Below are 18,786 nucleotides of genomic sequence, written 5' to 3'. Positions count from 1 at the left end.
TATTGGAGGAGAATCTACAACCAGTACTTTGCTAAACCATGATAATCCCTAAATACATTCTAAATATGTTACTTTATACCCTTATACATATAGTCTTTTGTTGCCCTACTAAGGTTGATATCTGACATTACCAGAAAGCTCTGAGCTGGATGCAAAATGGCAGACTCCGTTTACCAGCAGGGCTTCTTCTCTGACCTTGTCTGGGAGCTCGAGGTAGATACCATCTACCTCACATAGCCTTAGTTAGATTACGGGTTCAGCTTCCTTTCTTCAAATAAATACCCAATCTGCAAGTACCTGAGATTCCTGGAGTGCCTCTCCATGCACTCATGGAGAGTACATTTCAGTGTCTTAGCCTTCAACCAATGACTTCTGCTCACCCTGGAAATTTCTACCCCTTCCTCTAACCAATACGACCATTGACTCACCCCAAAGTTAATCTGTCTCCCCAAAGCTGATTGCAGAGAGAAGTCTGTTATTTCTGTTGTACTCGTGGGTCATTCTAAATCCTGTTTGTTTACTCTGTTTCCAGTTCTTGTGGGTCAGCGGCCAATGACCCTGGGGAAAAGGGAGACCCATAGTCCTTAGACTGCACATCTATAATACAACTCCCTCACCTGCGCTCAGAGATCATTACAGAAGGAGCCAGAAAGATTGTGAGAACTGGAAGAAAAGGGAGCATACTGTGAGAATATGTTTCCCAGAAATCTCTGAAGCTATATCCATAAAATCCAAACAACAATAGTGTGTGGCAGAAGGGACAGGGGGCGGTATATGTATATAACAACAATGAATAAAAGAAGAAGCCATGAATTTGAGAAAGACCAAGGAGAGGTACATGAGAGGTTCTGGAGGGGGAGAAAGGAAGGAGGAAATGATGTGATTCTATTATAATCTCAAAAAATAAATCACTTTAAAAAGATACAAAAGGTAAAAGTCAAGGTTTCATTACTTTCAGATAATCTGATTCCATACATAATATGGAACATAATTCCATACATAATTCCTGATTCTATATGCTGCAGGAGAAAACTCCTACACCTGAAAAATGCAATAGACAAGGAGGATTCAAAATTAACACACAAAAATTAGTAGCCTTTCTGTATACAAATGGCAAAGGCACCCAGGAGGAAATCAAGAACAATACCTTTCCCAATAGCCTGAAACGTAACGTCATGGAATATGTATAAACAAGAAAGTGAAAGACTTATGAAATAAAAATTTTAACACACTGAACAATGAAATTGAAATAGATATCCAAAGAAAGGAACATGCCCTGTGCTCTCGGATTCGCATAATTATTCTTGTGAAAATGTCCTGTGCTCTTGGATTAGTGTAATGACTCTTGTGAAATTGGACATCCTACCAGCAACAGTCTACAGAGTCAATCAGAATTCCCATGCAATTCTTCACAGCAATTGAAAAAAAAATCTTAAATTTCATATGGAAATACAAAGGACCCAGGATGAAAAAAACAATGTTCAACATCAATGAAACTGATGGAGCAGTCAGTATCCCAGATTCCAAGTGATACTACAGAGCTATCGTGATGAAAGTTGTGTGGTGCTGGCATAAAAACAGGTTCATGATCAGTAGCATAGAATTGAGGACTGACAATTCTCACACACTCCAACAGTCACTTGATTTTTGACAAATAGACTACAGTATACTTTGGAAAAAAATAGTATCTTCAACAAATGGCTCTCTGATCTTGCTGTGTAGCTATTTGGAGATGGATGAAATCCGACGCCTATCTCTCATGCTGCACAAAACTCAGTTCCAAACAGATCAAAGACATCAACATAGAACCTGATACCTTGAACCTGATAGAGGGAAAAATATAGGTAATATATTTGAGCTTAGAGAAAGAGGAAGGGACTTTCTGTAAAAGGTTCTGTCCACCCCAAAGTGCAGGTATTAATACTAACAACTGATAAATGGGACTTCAGGAAACTAAAAGGTTTCTGTTTAGCAAAGAACGCATTGCCCTAAGAGTTCATCTAGAGAATAGGAAGAAATCTGTACAGGCAAACAGTAGACAGAAAGTTATAATCTAGAATATGTAAAGACCTAAAAAGCTATAGGAAAACAAGCAACCTAGTTGCTTGAACTAACACTGAGCTCTCAAAAATAAACTATAAATGATTGAAAACCACCTTTAAAAAATCATCCTTACCTACCATGGAAATGCAAACTAAAACTACTTCGAGATCCCTTCTTATCCCAATAGCAAAGGTGTCTTAAAGTTTGTCTTCCTACACAAAACATTGTGACTAAGAAGCAAGTTGGGGAGGGAAGGGTTTATTCAGCTTACATGTCCACATTGCTGTACACAACCAAAGGAAGTCAAGACTGGAACTCACACAGGACAAGAACTTGGAGGTAGGAGGTAGGAGATTCAGAGCCCATGGAGGGCTGCTGTTTACTAGATCCCCTGACTTGTTCAGCTTGCTCTCTTATAGAACCCAAGACAACCAGCCCAGGGATGAAACCACCCACAATGGGCCCTCCCACCTTGATCACTAATTGAGAAAATGCCTTACAGCTGGATCTCATGGAGGCATTTCCCCAAGGGAGGCTCCTTTTTCTGTGATAACTCCAGCTTGTGTCAAGTTGACACACAAACCAGCCAGTACAGAAGGAAGAGGTCAAAGTCACAAATGATAACAAATGTTGGCAAGAATGTGGGGATAAGGAAGTATGTAGTCACTGCTGATAGAAATCAAACTGGTGCAACCTTTATTGTGTGGTGAAACCAGTATTGTGGTTCCTCAAAAGGTAAAAATTAGACCTACCACATGATCCAGCTCTACTCTTGGGCGTATACCCAAAGAACTCCACATTCTACTATAAAATACTCATCCATCCATAATTCATTCCTTTTCTACTCACAATAACCAATAAGTGAAAACACTCTACATGTCCATTAACTTGTAAATAAATAATGAGGGTGTGGTATATTTACATGATAGAATGTTATATAGCTATGAACTATGAAATTCATAGTTAATTGGATAGATTTGGATGCAATCATTCAGAGTGAGGTGACCCAGACCCAAGAAGACAAACCTCTCTCATCTGCGGGTGCTCACTTTGAATCTTCAGATATATTTGCTTGATTTGAAATGCTCACAGAGTTGCTAAGGGGCCACAAAAAAATTTGCAAGATAGGGGAGTTACAAATCATTGGTATTAATGGAATAGGAAGAATTAAACTGAGGTGGAAACAGAGGATGGAATTAAGCAGGGAGTTATGACAAGTTATAACACTAAAGACCTTTTATGTACGTATTTATTTATTTCCCAATCCTCTGTCTCCACAAGGATATGCCCACCTCACCCACCCCACCAGACCTCTAAACTCCCTGGGGCCTCCAGTCTCTTGAGGATTAGGTGCATCTTCTCTGACTGAACCCAGGTAGTCTTCTTCTGTATATGTGTTGGAGGCCTCATCTCAGCAGGTATATGCTGCCTGGTTGGTGATCCAGTGTCTGAGAGATTTCAGGGTCCAAGTTAATTGAGACTGCTGGTCCTCTTACAGGGTCACCCTCCTCCTCAGCTTCCTCCAGCTTTTCCCTAGTTCAACCACAGGGAAAAGCAGTTTCTGTCCATTGGTTGGGTGCAAATATCTGCATCTGACTCTTTGAGCTGCTTGTTGGGTCTTTCAGAGAGCAGTCCTGATAGGTCTCTTTTTGTGAGTGCTCCATAGCCTCAGTAATGGCGTCAGGCCTTGGGGCCTCCCCTTGAGCTGGATCTCCCTTTGAGCCTGTTGCTGGACCTTCTTTTCTTCAGACTCTTCTCCATTTCTATCCCTGAATTTCTTTCAGGCAGGGACAATTATGGGTCAGAGTTTTGTCTGTGGGATAGCAACCCCATTCCTCACTTGATGCCCTGTCTTTCTGCTGACGGTAGGCTCTACAAGTTCCCTCACCTCCTAAGTCTCTGGTACATTCTGGAGAATCTTCCCAACCTCTTACCTCAAGAGGGTGCCTGTTTCAATTCTTTCTGCTGGCCTTCAGTCCTTTTTTCCCCACTTGGAAACCTATTACAATGCCCTGTTCTGGACACTAGAAGGTAACACTTAACAAGCCTAGTACCAGGAATGGGTTATTTCTTTTGGACTTGTTGGTCAACGATGTCCTATAAACCACACCCCTAAAAACATTACAGGAAATTGTTTTGTCCTTGTTGAAAATACCACCTACTTGCCTCATGAGCACGAGGTAAAAATCAAGCTGGCACTGACCTGGAAGCTTCATCCCTCTAAGACAGCTTTAATATAGTATCTAAAGGTGCTATACAAGCTACCAGAAGAAAGAAGTATTCATCAATCATATCATGCTGCAAACTCTGTTAGCTACAGCAATGAGTAGGGTTTGGCAAGAAACGACCACTGATGCAATAGTAGCAAGAGCATCATGGGAGTAACCATTCAATTTCTAACTAGAGTTATGTCCCACTCCACAAGACAAGATCCATATGTAGCACATGTGCTGAACCAAGAACCCCTGGCTACACAGGTTATAGGCCCTAAGGGAGAACCTAAATACTATTATCCTGCTAAACTGACATAGTACTAAACTTAATGACATAATATCATATCTGTGCATCCGTCAATCGCTGAACCGTTATCCAAGAAACTTCTGTTTGCAATAGAGGGTATCAACACAGAGACTCACAAGGAGAAAGTGCAAAGAATAAAACATAGGAGAGTACAGAATTCTCAGCCCTCAAGAGAATGTAGATACTCCAAATTCCCTTCCACTGCTCAAGTAACATATCCAAAGACGGGACCAAAAGAGGTGATGGATGACTAAAAGGGAACATTTTTGGATGCAGCAGGACAAGTTACACACACGAACTCACCATGCTTCTACAGCATGCATGAAACCTGTGCAAGGCCAAGCCAAACCAAATACAGACGTGGAGAGTGATTCTGGGCACACAGTCCCATTCCTAGCCATGGGGCAAACGGCAATTGTTAACTGCTAGGAGAGGAAGAGAGAGTTTTTCCCTCACAGTGTAGACTCTGTTTAGCCAACTATGTTTCAGGGGAAGACCACAAATTCAGGAATATTTGGACAGTAACATTTTGTCTTGAAGGGTTAAAAAAACGGACATAAGATGGGATGGGAAATAAGGTAGAATTGGGAAGAGGTGGTAAAAAAAAATATGGTCAAAACATAGTGTTTGAAGTTCAAAACTCTCAAAGAACTAATAGAAAAAAGGAAGAAAGAGGAGAGGGTATCCGCGAACTCTCAGACCCCTAAGCTAAGCAGTGTAAGGTAGAGGTATAGAAGAGAAAGGCTTGGTGACGTGATTTCCAGAACTATGTGGGAAAGGAGTAGGGTGGTGGATCATGCGTCCTTGTGTTTGTTCATTCGATAAGAAGAAGGTGATGCTTTTTACTCAGAGCAATGGAGATGGAATGCAGAAAAGAAAGGTGTGGCTGGCAGCACAAGGGCAATGTCACACTAAACGAAAGGCTTCCGTGGGAATCTCTAATGATGCACGATCATAAACTTCAGGCTGAAGGTGTCTGTTCTATCTATCACAACTAAGGTCTGAAAATAAAATCGGAGTTAAATTTACTCCAACTTAGAAGGGCAGAAAAAACAGAGCAAGGTCTCAAAAAGTTGATGGACTCATCTAGAGACTATTGTCAGGCCCTGGGACTTCCACAGGTCCAGGATGCAGTCAAGTATGAGATGACTGTTTCAGATAGTCCGTTTGCTGGATGGCTTATTTTGCAGTATAGTCAAAGGCAACAAGTATAGGACGCAGAGGTGGCACTGGAAATATTATCAATTAGAAGAATATTAGAGTTTCCTAGGTTATCAGAGCAGGGAAAACAGCAAAGCTTAAATATGAAATAGGTAAAACTTATAAGAAGTAAGGGGGAAGAAATGTGGGAAGACTGGGTACAGTCTGGGATCTGGCAAGAACGTTTGCCAACTAGTCTGGAGGGCACCAGGTCCTTAATCTACTTTACAAACATCAGAGATTTAGGATGTTTGTATCCTCTATTTTTCATAACCAGAAAGCACAGCACAGAACCTCCAGGTCCGTCCTTGCCTGCTGAAGCGTGACATAGCAGAGGGTGGTGGCTTGAAAGAGGGATCAAACTTAAAAACAGCCATGAGAGGAAACTCATGCCAAGTTAGTGGTCACTCAGCTGAGCAGGGCACCCACCCCTGTGGTTTCACAGGTCCCTTGCCAGCTACTCTTGATGCTAGCTGACACTTCAAGCTAACAACAGTTTCATCCAGGTAACCTCTCTCTGCTTCCCCTATGCCTAGTCGGAATCAGGGGTGATATTCCTGGTTTCTCCTTTTTCTCAGAGGTCCACCTTTCTGTTCTATGGTTGTCATGGCCAGTTTTGTCTACTTTGGCTTTCAAGATCTTCCCTTTGTTTCCTCTGCATGTGAAAATAGAAAAACTTCACTTATTGTGGGCCTCACTTGTTTCTTTATGTACCATTGGCTACTAGGTGGAAGGAAGAGGCTTAAGATGATGATACAGACCTGAAGTCTTTTGTCTAACTTCTATTCTTGACAGGATGTCATTTCAGGCACAGAGAGACAGCCAGCCAGTCACTCAGTCAGTCTGATAGATGGACAGAGGTGGAAAGGAGGGAGGGGTAAATAGGGAAGGAGGGGAGGAGGAAGGGAGAGAGGAAGAGAGGGAGAGAAGTTGATTGATTGATTGGTTGGTTGATTGATTATTGGCATAGTTTCCCTATCTTTTAGAACACAGATGCTCTCTGAAGTCTAAGTGACTGTAGCCTGTTTGAGACCACCTTGGCCAACTTTGTATTGATACAGCATCCCCGAGGGCCTTTCCTGTTGAAAGGTTACTTGTATAGTTGACTGGGAATAAACTAACAGGCATTTTCCTAGTTATCATCACAGAAGCCATGACAAGAAGGGGCTGCTGGCCACACAGGATCATCTTCTCCCTCATACTTTTGACTTGGACACATGTTACTTTAGCAGGTGAGTGATCCTGTAGATAAAAATTGGATTTTCTTAAAGCTGTAGAGAAACAAGGGGTTGTTTTTGCTGTTGATTTACTTTGGATGTGGAGTGTCTTTCTGAAATAAGAAATATTGAGCTTGCTAGTCCAAATTCCATACCATGAAAATGTACTTTCCCAAGAAGAAAACTCAGCTTTATTTTCTACATTGTAGATTCTTCTAAGCTCTAAATTTGGAAACAAACCAAGGCTTCCAGTACCCAGAACACTGTAATGTTCCTATTCTAAGTAAAACACTGTGTGAACATGATGTCTTTTTCTAGAAAAGATTGTGCATTTCCACGTGGAATTAATTTCTTTAAAAAAATATGACAGTGGGGGAAATGCCAATGAAGAACAAAGGCATCTGCAAGAAAAATGTTTCTGTGTGTCTGAGTAATTGGGCAACAAAAACCAGTGACTTAATTTAAAGACATATGCCTACCGTTAGCAATATCACAATAGTCCCCACGATGTATAATCTTTACTAAGTGGAACCCAAAAATATGTTACTTGCTGTGGCCAAAAAGACTTTGTGGATGTGTTTGAGGTAAGGATATTGGCTATACTTTTAGTATCCAGTTGGGATTATTATAATCACAGGGATTCATAGAAAATGGAGGCAGAAGACCAGAGTCGAAGAATGAGATGTGAAAATGTTAACAGAGGTAATCCTCATTCAGGCAATGGCTCAGAGGATTCCACTGCCTCGTGGAAGCAAAACATAATTACACACACACACACACACACACACACACACACACACACACACACAAACAGATTCAACTCAAGGCACGTCAAACAAAACGCAGCCTGGAGACAGCTTGGTTTTAATACTTATTACCTCTAGAGCCACAAGGCAGCAAATCTATGTCATTTGAAGTCACTAAATTTGTGAAAATTTAAATAAAACAGCAGCAGCAAATGAGTAGCTCAAATTACAAATTAGAGAAGCCAATTCTGTAGTGAAGGCTGCCAGCTTTCTAAACCCTAGTTCCCTCAGTAAACGAAAAATACATAGGGCATGCTCGACAAACAAATGTTATAATGCATCTTCTGGGCCAGCAAGAAGGCTTAGCAGGTAAAGACGGTTACTGAGAAAGCCTGACTGCAACCTGAGTTCCATCCACAGAACCCACGTAAAGGTGGAAGAGAGCAAAACCACTAAAATTGTACTCCTACTTTCCCATACATTTTGTGGCATGTGTGCCCACAAATATCACACACATAAACACACAATAAATAAATAATACAAAGTTTAAAAACATGCAGTTGCTATTGGTTTACCAACTGCTCCGAATGGAACTTCTGCAATACCTTTTATTATTTATAACAAGCCTTTATTTATATTCTATTATTTATGATGGAATAGTCACAATAATTGGTCCAATGAATACTATTGAGTATGACTAGCAAGCACTATAAATATATTAATGCAAAAAATCTAGATTGCTGATAAATCTTTAAATATTTATATACTTATGACAACCGTGACTACAATCGAGACAATGGCCATAACCCTCATTCACAAGAGAATCCTTGATTTATTTTGCATTTTCTCCTTCCACGCTCAGCACCTGAGCACACCAGTACCCAGGTATACTTTGCTAGTATCTTTCTACAAAGCTAGGTACTACGTGTTATTTTTAAAGCTGATACCTTAAGCTTCAAAGTGGGGGATATTCATCAATAACGCTCCACCCGGGTATGCTCTGTTGTTTTCATTCATTCACCCATTGGCGGACATCTAGGTTATTCTCATTGAACTGCTGCAAGCACAGATGTCATGGGCCTGGGTGCACGGATTGTCATCTCATTTCTGTTGGATAAATGTCTAAGAGTGATGGAATCAAATCAAAAAATAGGGACACTTAAGCTTTTAAAGAATCACCAAACTCTTTTCTCAAATGGCTTCCACAACCTTTCGCACCCTTCAGCGGTGTGACCATTGCCGTGGCCACGCAGTGTCAGAAGCACTTAGACTGGACAGACTCATTACTTATTTTGAAAGATAACATTCATTTTACTTATTACCAACCTTATCTATAAAATGATTCTTAATTTATTTTTATTGTTTCAGAATTTCATACATGTTCACAGTGCTTTTTTTCTTTTTTTATCAAATCCATCTTTCTTTCTCTTCCCTACCTTCCACTCTGCCAAGTTGAATGCATGAGCTCCCACTGCAATTTACTTTGTGTCCCTCCAATGAACAGTGGTGTAGCGCACACTCATGACTTATTGGCCAATCACATTGAGCCATTGACGAAGTGCCTGTTGGCTGTTTGTTTTAATTCTAGTTTGTACATAGTCTAGATTGCAAGTCCCCTGCCTGAGAGATTTCTTGGGAATGTTTACCAGTCAGTGGTTAGTTTATAGAATCTTCTTAAGTGACTTTCAAAAAAAAAAAAAAAAGCTGTGAAATTTGATGAAGTGCAGTTTTTTCATAGACTTTCATGCCTTGGGTGTATTATCTAGGTAACCTTTGCCTCTTTAGGATCACTAATGTTTGTCTTTATTGCTTCTCTCAGGAATTTTTGTTGTATTAAACTTTGTTTACATTTGGAATCTACACTGGGTTAGTTTTTCCATCTGAAGAAATACATATGATAAAAAGATGGCCTTTCTTTACCACAGGATTGCCCTTTTGCTCTGTTTTTAAAACATACTTCTCCATAGTTGTATAGATCTTTGGGTTTTTAATCCACTTTCAGTATTTGTCTAGTCCCGTGCCAGAAAAATGCTAAGCTAATTTCTACAGTTTTTATTTTTGGACGTATATTATATCTCACATCAAAGAAGTTAATTAATGATGCTCTTGGGGTTCGTGGTAGTGAGATTGCTCAATAGATAAGGATTTTTGATCCCATGGCTGATGACCTGAGTTCAAACCTCTTATATGGTAGCAGAACCGAGTCCTGTGAGTTGTCCTCTGTCTTTTGCATGTGTTCTGTTGCACTTGTATTCTAGATAAGTAAATAAATAAATAGAACTAACAAATGGCTGCCACATGGCTTGGAGGCAATGAAGCTTGCCACCAAGTCTGATGACTGGAGTTAGATTCCTAGGACCCATGGTAGAGGGAGAGAATTGACTTCTATAAAGCCTCAGAAGAAATTCATTGAATTGGGAGAGATCAGAATTCGAGTGCAATTTTGTTCACTATTGACAAATTTCCCTTCTTAAATGAATCCTTTTGCATTATCACCATCGAAGAATAAAAATACTTCTTGCAGCAGCTAACATAATAGGTGCTAAGTGGCTTTTTAGGGTAATTTTAAATAAACTTGTACCGTGAATTTAAATTGAGTATCTTTTACAGATTTTTGCTTCTGTATCTTCGGTTGGGTATGTGTGTACATGAGTTCTATGGGCATGTATATTGGCTACTCTGAAATAGACTTTTTCAGTATTTTATTCTATGGCTTTGAATTTAACTTTGTAGTATTTTGCTTTTCTGCATGCAGAGAGTGAGCCCGGGGAATTTTGCATATCCTGGAAACACTCCATCAGTGAGCTATACTTCTCGTCCTAACTTCTGAAGCATACTTTGTTATTTAGGGATGTTACCCCTAGTTAAAATACTCTATGGTGTTTTAAGCCACCTGAGATAGACACAGAGGTGTAGTAGGTCGCATCTTCACTCTGTTCTTCCGTGGCTGTTCTCTACCATTAGGCACCGAGGACATCCAACTAAAGCAGCTCTCAGACCAGTCAGTCTTCTGAAAGCCAAGGTGCTCATTGTATTGTTTATCAACAGTGTGTCATGTTAAGGTAACATCTTAGCAGGGCCTGTGGTAATATACTATGTACATATCATATGTAATTTAATAGAAGTCTGAAAATGCATGCAATTATCGTAATTGTAGACCAAGAAGACTTATTGGAAATAGCCGTATAATTTATTTTACTGACCGATTTATTTATTACAGTGCTGGGGTTGAAATCTGGGATGTGATACAGTACACTCAGCCCAGGGCTCTTTTCCTCAGTGAAGCAGCAAATGTGCAAATGAAGGAAAAGCTGTGAAAGTCGGATACGGGATAAATAAATAAGTAGATAGACAGAAAGGCAGATGAACAGACAGACAGTGGTCCACAGAGGAATATGGCATGCAAATTCTGTTGCAGTAAATTGTTTTACATAGATGTATGCAAAATGAGTGACTGATGGGTGAGATCATATCCCATCATGCACTATTTCTTCTAACCCCCAGTGTGTTTGTTCTCTATTTACAGCACTTATCAGATCACATACCTTTTCTAACTGGCCTAAGGTAAACGTGAATTCCTCAGTTCTAGGTTCTCCTTCTAATCTGATCATTCTCCTCAAAAGTGTCTAGAACTCCACACAGGTGAAGTACCGTGACAGATTTTCACATGGCCTAAGTTGGAAGTGCACCTTACCTCTGCAGCATGTACTTCTCCCATGTAGCATAATCCTTATATCATACTATAATATTTTAGTAAATATTATAGTCAATTAAAGAACAACGAATAGATACAGTCGAGCCCTTAGTGAGATAACAAGCAAACCTCACTTATTCCTTGTCTCAACAGCCATTCCTTATTCTTACCAGCTACATGGAAACCCTCTCTAAGTTCACAAACACATAAATATTATGCCCATTAACCTTTTACACAATAACATACTGGAATTGAGACAAGGTCAAAGAAAAACTCTGCACTTGGAGTTTAGCAGAAATTGTATTGATAATTACCATTCAAGTGATTATGAGATGTATTAGGCAATGCATTGAAAAGAAACAAAAACTCACCCTATGGAAGTCCAGAAGACAGGAAATTCTTCAACATTCAACTAGTAGGACTTAATATTATTTCTATGTGAGTTAGAGGTGAAAGGCAACTGATAAATGGGGGGAAAAACTCCATTCCTGTGATGTTTCTGTTTCCAGCCCCCATGCAAAATGTATTACCCAATAGACCCTGATTATGAAGCAAACTGTCCAGATGTGATAGCGCTGGTTTGTGCTACCAATGGCTTGAACTACAAGAACGAGTGCTTCTTTTGCATTGATCGGTGGTAAGTTCAACCTAGAATGGTTTTTTGTTTGTTGGTTGGTTGGTTTGTTTTAACTCTGTAATGAATCAAGATACATCCTGAGTAATCAAATCGTAGAGGGGGGATGTATAAGGTATGGAGAGGATGAGCTACGTGGAATTGTATAAGCACCCCCCCCACACACACTTTAGGACTTCATTTAGAAGGTATGAAAGCACCTTTAAAAGTAACGTCCACTTCCTTTAAGGAACTTTCTGTCTCTTTTCTTCAGGGAGTTTGGACCTCACATCGAGTTTGTCAAATATGGAAAATGTGAATAGCGATTAACCGAACACCTTCATTTGTTTATTCTTCATTCTGGGATTTATTTCTTTGGGAGTTTGAGGTGTTTAATTTACCAATTTTATGCATCCCTGTGCCGTACCCAAATTTCAAGCCAAATGGAAAACAAAGGATTCCAAAAATGAGAAAAGAAGTCATATTTGTTGCAAATAAATGTCTTAATAAAAGAAATGATTGTTATTCATTTCTGTGGACTATCAGTTTAAAGCAGTGGTTCTCAGCCTTTCTAAGGTGGTAGTCTGGGTACCTCCCTCTGTCTTTTCATATTCCATTTTCCTCAAAGACTTGGCTTTTTTGGGGGGGAGCAGGCTGAGTCAGCTTCAATTCAATTTCTAGAAATGCAATGTCAAAGTACAGAACACCTGAATCAATCTCTTTTCACAATTTATCTCTATTGCTCAGATACTGGCCATATCCCCAAAGTATCCCAGGGATTTGGGACCTAAACAAATAACCTTATTTACATGCCAATGTCCTAGAAAATATTAATGTCTATCTGCATACAGAACACCAAATAGACAGGACCAGAAAACAAATTTCCCATAACATGTAATAATAAAAACACTAAATGTGCAAAACAAAGAAAATATATTAAAAGCTGCAGGAAGAAAAACCCAACTCATATATAAAGGCATGCCTGTTAGAATAATACCTGACTTTTCAGTGGAGACTCTGAAAGCTAGGTAAGTCTGGACAAATGTTCAACAAACTCTGAAAGGCCACAGATGTCAGCCCAGACTGCTATATCCACCAAAATTTTCAATCACAATTGACAAAGAATGAAAACTTTCTACAATAAAACAAATTTATCTACTTATTTATCTATCTAATCTTTTGTTATAGAAAGCACTAGAAGAAAACTTTAGAAAAAAGATTAACTATACCTACCCAAAAGGAGCAAAGAATAAATAATCTAAAAACAGAATATGAAAAGAGAGAGGAAATACCATCACAGCAAAATAGCAAGAGTCAATAAATACTGTTCATTAATAAGTCTCAATATTAATGGTCTAAATTCTCCAAAACTACAATTACAAAACCCCACAAACAAACTGTATTACAGAATAAGAGCCATCCTTCTGTTTGGTCCAGGAAACACACCTCACTATCAACAATAGACATCGCCTCAGGATAAAAGGTTGGAAAAAGATATTCTAAGTAAATAGAATGAAGAAACAAGCAGGAATGACTATTGTGATATATGGTAAAATACACTTAAAACTAAAACTATTCAAAAGAGATAGGGAAGGGCACTGCATAACCGTTAAAGGAAAAATTCGCCAAAGAATATTGGAATTCTAAACATTTATGCACCAGACGCAAAGAACACAAGTTCATAAAAGAAACACTGCTACAGCTAAAGCACATATTGACAGTAACACAGAGGGTAATGCTTGATTTCATCAAGTCATACTAAACATAAAAACCTTGGTGTTTATTAACATCATATCAAATGAACCTAACAGATATTTATAGGACATTTCATCCAACCACTAAAGAAAGTGCTTTTTTTCTCAGAAGCTCATGGAAAGCTCTCTAACTGACCACATAGGACACAGAGCAAGGCTTGAAAGATTTAAGAACATCGGAATAACAGCCTGTATCCTATCCGACCACCACAGATTAAAACTGTATATCAGCAACAAATAAGGAGGAAGATTACAAACTCAAGGAAATTAAACAACTTACTACTGAATGAAAATTGTATCAAGACACAAATCAAGATAGAAATTAAAAAATTAAAATGAAAATACAATATACTGAAACATATGGGACAACATGAAATCAGTTCTAGAGGCAGAGTCATAGCACTAAGTGCATACATAAAAAACAGAAAGGCCTCATATTAATAACTTAATGACATACATGGAAGCTGTTGAAAAATAAGAATAAATAACAATGAAGAAGAGCAGATGGAAAGAATTAATAGGACTCAGGGTTGAAATAAAAAATAGAAACATTGTTACAAACAGACAGACAATACAAAGAATCAATGAAACAAATGATACTTTGAGAAATTGGACAAGATTTGCAAGCTTTTGGCTAAATTAACCAAAAAAGGAGCCAATCCAAATTTTAAAAAATAGAGATGAAAAATTTTGAGGTAAAAATTAGAAATTACAACAGATATTGGGGAAAAAATCACAGAATAATGAAGACCTGTATTTCACCAAACTGAAAACCTGAAAGAAATGAATGGATTTCTTGATATACATGACCTACCAAAGGTAAAACTGAAATGAGTAATTTAAAAAGACCCATGATCCCTAGTGAAATATTAGCAGTAATGCAAAAGCTCCTGGTCCATCGTTTTAATAAATATAGACTTGTGTGCTCTGTGTAACTCCTCCAGGCACATACTAGCAACTCTTTACACTGGGTGTCCCCATTTTTGACTATGTTCAACAAGGTGATGTAGAATGGAAAAATCAGGAAACAGAGGAGGTGACATTGAGAAGATTGTCTCTTTAAGAATGGAGTTGTTCTCAGATGAGAATTCTAATTTGGATAGTAAAAGTAGTGAACTAGAAGATATGCTTCCCATGAATTCCTTATCTTATGCTTCTGCCTATTTGGTAATGATTCCACAAGTTTCTTCCTCTCACTTGGCCAATCCTGCTACCCTGGCTCCTTATAGCATCTGGGATATTGGCCCAAGTTTCTTCTCCTCTATTCCTTAATAGACACACTTTGTCAGTGCACTCCATTTTCTGATGAACAAACATCATTTGTTCTTCCTTCATTTAGTCTGACTTTATGATCCTTACCATTCCGTCTCTTGTGTGGCTTTTGCTCCCTCACTTCAATTCTATCTTTCCTTCCTTTGCCCCAGTGTCATTATAGAGCTCGGGAATGGCCATCTTTCAGGCTACATCTCTTTCAAAGCACCTCCAATCGACCTTATTTCTCTTTTCTTGCCAATTGCTTGCAAACAGAAAAATGTTCATGCTCTACTGTCTTTATTACATAGAATTCTGACCCTTATAAGTGTGGTTTGTCCTTCTAAAGATGATTGCAAAAGTGCTGTAGTTCCTTTACTGCTCCAGCTTGGGTGATTTGGCTTGCTAAGTTTAGAACTTCAATAAGTGTGGAGATTTGGGGGCATTGAAGATCCAGAGCCTAATCACAACTCATCTTAGGTTACCCTTAGCTACTTTAATAGCTATGACTCACCCACTTTCAGACCTAGTATTCTATGACTAACAAGTAAAAACCTTTGGAATGTTACAAAGCCCCCATTTCCACCAACCAAAGGGCTAAGATGCCATTAGATAGCATATGGAATCTATATTACCTCTTTCTCTACTTTGCTTCGACCCACAAACTTAGCATTTCCACCAATGTAATTTTAAAATGCCTTTGTTTATGAATTGCTTTATTATATAAAAGTCTCATCACATCGTTACCACACTGGGACAAGGATTTAATAGTCAGTAAATATGTCCCCAAACCACGGTCACTAATATTTAGCCCCAGAATAAATGATCCTTTGAGCTGACAGGCTTTCTTACATAACCATAATGGCCTGATGATTGATTAATTACCCACACTGTTGATCTTGCTCTCCAAGTTGACTAATATCAAGTCACCCAGAGTGCTCATCCTCAATCACATGGTCTGGCCTGCCTTTATCCCTTAGTGTGACCTGTACTGTCATCTGGTGCATCCAGTTCCTATTCTAAACAAAACACACCCATATGGTGTGCTACAATGTATATCTGAGAAGACAAAAGCAAAGAGCTGGTCTGTTTGAGAAACTAGATCAAATTACTATTATTATTATTATTATTATTATTATTATTATTATTATTACTATTATTACTATTACTACTATTATCATATTAACATTTCGAGAGCAGTTTCCCCTACCTCTTTTTCTCTCCTCCAGATTCACTCCCCTTCCAATTCCCTTCAGAAAAGATCAGACCTTTCACGGACATCCACTAAATGTGGCCTAACAATATGCAATAAGACTAGGCACAACCACTCATATCAAGGCTGGATGAGAGAACACAGTACAAGGAAAGGGGTCCCAAGAGCAGGTACAAGTCAGAGACAGCCCACACCCACTGCTAGGAATCCTACAAGAATATCCAGCTACATGAAGAGGACATAGCTGGGACCCATATTGACTCCCTGATTGTCACTTCAGTGTCTCTGAACCCCTATGAGCCATGCTTAGCTGATTTTATAGTCTGTGGTCTCCAGGTTTCTTGACCCTCTGGCTTCCACAATTCTTCCTTCCCCTCTTCTGCAAGATTCCCTGAGCTCCACCCAATGTTTGGCTGTGGGTCTCTGCATCTGTTCCCTTCAGTTGCTGAATGAAGCTTCTCTGATGGATGATTAGGTTGGGTGAAAATCTATTGGGTATATTCTGAGTATAGCAGAACATCATTAGGTATCACTTCATTGACTTTTTTTTTTTACCAGTCATGCTTGGTTTTATCTGAGGTCCCTGGGATATCCAGCTTCTGATTCCTGGCCATTCAGGCAATGTCAGGTACAGGTTACCTGTCCTAGTGTAGGTCTCAAGTTGGACCAGTCATTGGTTAGCCATTCCCACAAGTTCTGTGCCACAATTACTCCAGCACATCTTCCAGACAGAACAGATTTTAGGTCGAAGATTTTGTGGCTGAATTGATGTCCCAATCCCACCAATGGAAGGAAGCCTTTGCTGATTGTAGAAGATGGCCAGTTGAGAATCCATATCCCCCATTACTAGGAGATGTTGAAAGAGTCAGCCCCATAGATTATAAGGAGTTTCCACTCTAATTGGTTTCCACATTGTCCCCCAATTCCAGTTGTCTCCCTGCACTCTCTCCTTCTACTTCCCCATGCCCAAACCCTCCTGTTCCCATCCCATCCATGCTGAGTCCTCTCACAAAATCTATTCTATTTCCCCTTCCCAGAGAGATCCATGCATTCTCGAGCCCTCCTTGCTCCTTAGCCACTGGGCTAACCTATGATCATGGTTGTAGCATGATAATAGATATATATTTATCAGGCTGCATAAAACTGAAATCCAAGTGGACCAAAGACCTGAATATAGAACTATATAGACTGAACCTGAGAAAGCGGGGAATAGCCTTGAACACATTGGCATAGGATACAACTTCCTGAGCAGAACACCATTACCACAGGCACTAAGGTCAACAATTATGAAATGGGACCTCAAACTGGAGAGATGGCTCAGTGGTTAAGAGCACCGACTGCTCGTCCAGAGGTCCTGAGTTCAAATTCCTGCAGCTACATGGAGGTTCACAACCATCTGTAATGGGATCTGACGCCCTCTTCTGGTGTGTCTGAGACAGATACAGTGAACTCATATATAATAAATAGGTCGTTTTTAAAAGAAAGAAATGGGGCCTCATAAAACCGAAAAGCTTCTGTAAGGCAAAGAACACAGTCAATGGGACAAAATAGCAGTCTACAGATTGGGAAAAGATTTTCACCACCTCACGTCTGACAGAGGGCTAATATTCAAAATGTATAAAGAACTTGATAAATTCTTTATCAACACATCAACACATCAAATAACTCAATTAAAAGTGGAATACAGATCTAAATAGAATTTTCAAGAGAGGAAACTCAAATGACAAAGAAGCACTTAGGGCAATGTTTCCCATCAAGGAAATGCAATTCCAAACTACTTTGAGAGTTCATATTATACCTTTAGAATGGCGAAGATCAAAACCATAAGTGACAGCTCACGCCAGTGAGGATGTGGAGCAAGGGGAACATTTCACCATTGCTGGTAGGAATGCAAACGTGTATAGCCCTTCTAGAAATAAATATGTCAGTTCTTCAGAAGGTTCAAGATCAATCTACCCCAAGATCCAGCTATACCACTCTTGGACATAAATCCACAACATGCTCCATTGTACCACAAGGACGATGTTCATTGCTGTTTTATTCAAAGCAGGCAGACAACCTAAATGTCCCTCAACTGAGGAATGGATAAAGAAAATGTGGTACATTTACACAATGGAGTATTATTCAGCCATTAAAAATAACTATTAAATGTGCAGGCACATGGATAGAAATAGAAAAAAAATCATCCTGAGCAAGGTAACCCAGACCTAAAAAGACAAACGATATATATTCATTTATAGGTGGATATTAGCTGCTAATTAAAGGTTAATCACGCTAGGCCAAATTCTTTCTTACATAATCCCATATTCTCTGACCCTACTGTGCCCTGCTCAGTTTGGAGTTCAGTTGAATTTTAAGCATGGTATCTCCTTCTTCTTCATGTTTGTGTTCCCAGATTTTTAGGGGGTTATTTTTCCTCATTTCTCCAAATTACTTAAATAACCCTTTTTCTTTCATAGGATACCCTAGTCTTTCAACTTCCTCTCCAGTGTTATTTTCCCTCCTTTTCCCCTTCTGTATTGGCACCAACATCAT

General features: G+C 39.2%; 1 protein-coding gene across 1 annotated transcript in view; it reads left to right on the top strand.

Moving 5' to 3' along the window:
• The window catches only part of Spink13 (serine peptidase inhibitor Kazal type 13), a 141,424-nt gene extending 128,887 nt beyond the window's left edge, over window positions 1–12,537 (top strand). The window contains exons 2-5 of the mRNA NM_001109539.1: window positions 6,900–6,995; window positions 11,253–11,290; window positions 11,930–12,057; window positions 12,308–12,537. Coding sequence (NP_001103009.1) covers window positions 6,917–6,995; window positions 11,253–11,290; window positions 11,930–12,057; window positions 12,308–12,356 — 294 coding nt within the window. The 5' untranslated portion in view covers window positions 6,900–6,916 and the 3' untranslated portion in view covers window positions 12,357–12,537. The remainder of the gene's footprint in view (window positions 1–6,899; window positions 6,996–11,252; window positions 11,291–11,929; window positions 12,058–12,307) is intronic.
• The last annotated feature ends 6,249 nt before the right edge of the window (window positions 12,538–18,786 follow it).

The sequence above is a fragment of the Rattus norvegicus genome, chromosome 18 (genome assembly GCF_036323735.1).
Source record: "Rattus norvegicus strain BN/NHsdMcwi chromosome 18, GRCr8, whole genome shotgun sequence".
Taxonomy (NCBI): domain Eukaryota; kingdom Metazoa; phylum Chordata; class Mammalia; order Rodentia; family Muridae; genus Rattus; species Rattus norvegicus.
Note: the sequence above shows the minus strand (reverse complement) of the source record. Positions and strands in the feature narration are given on the sequence as shown.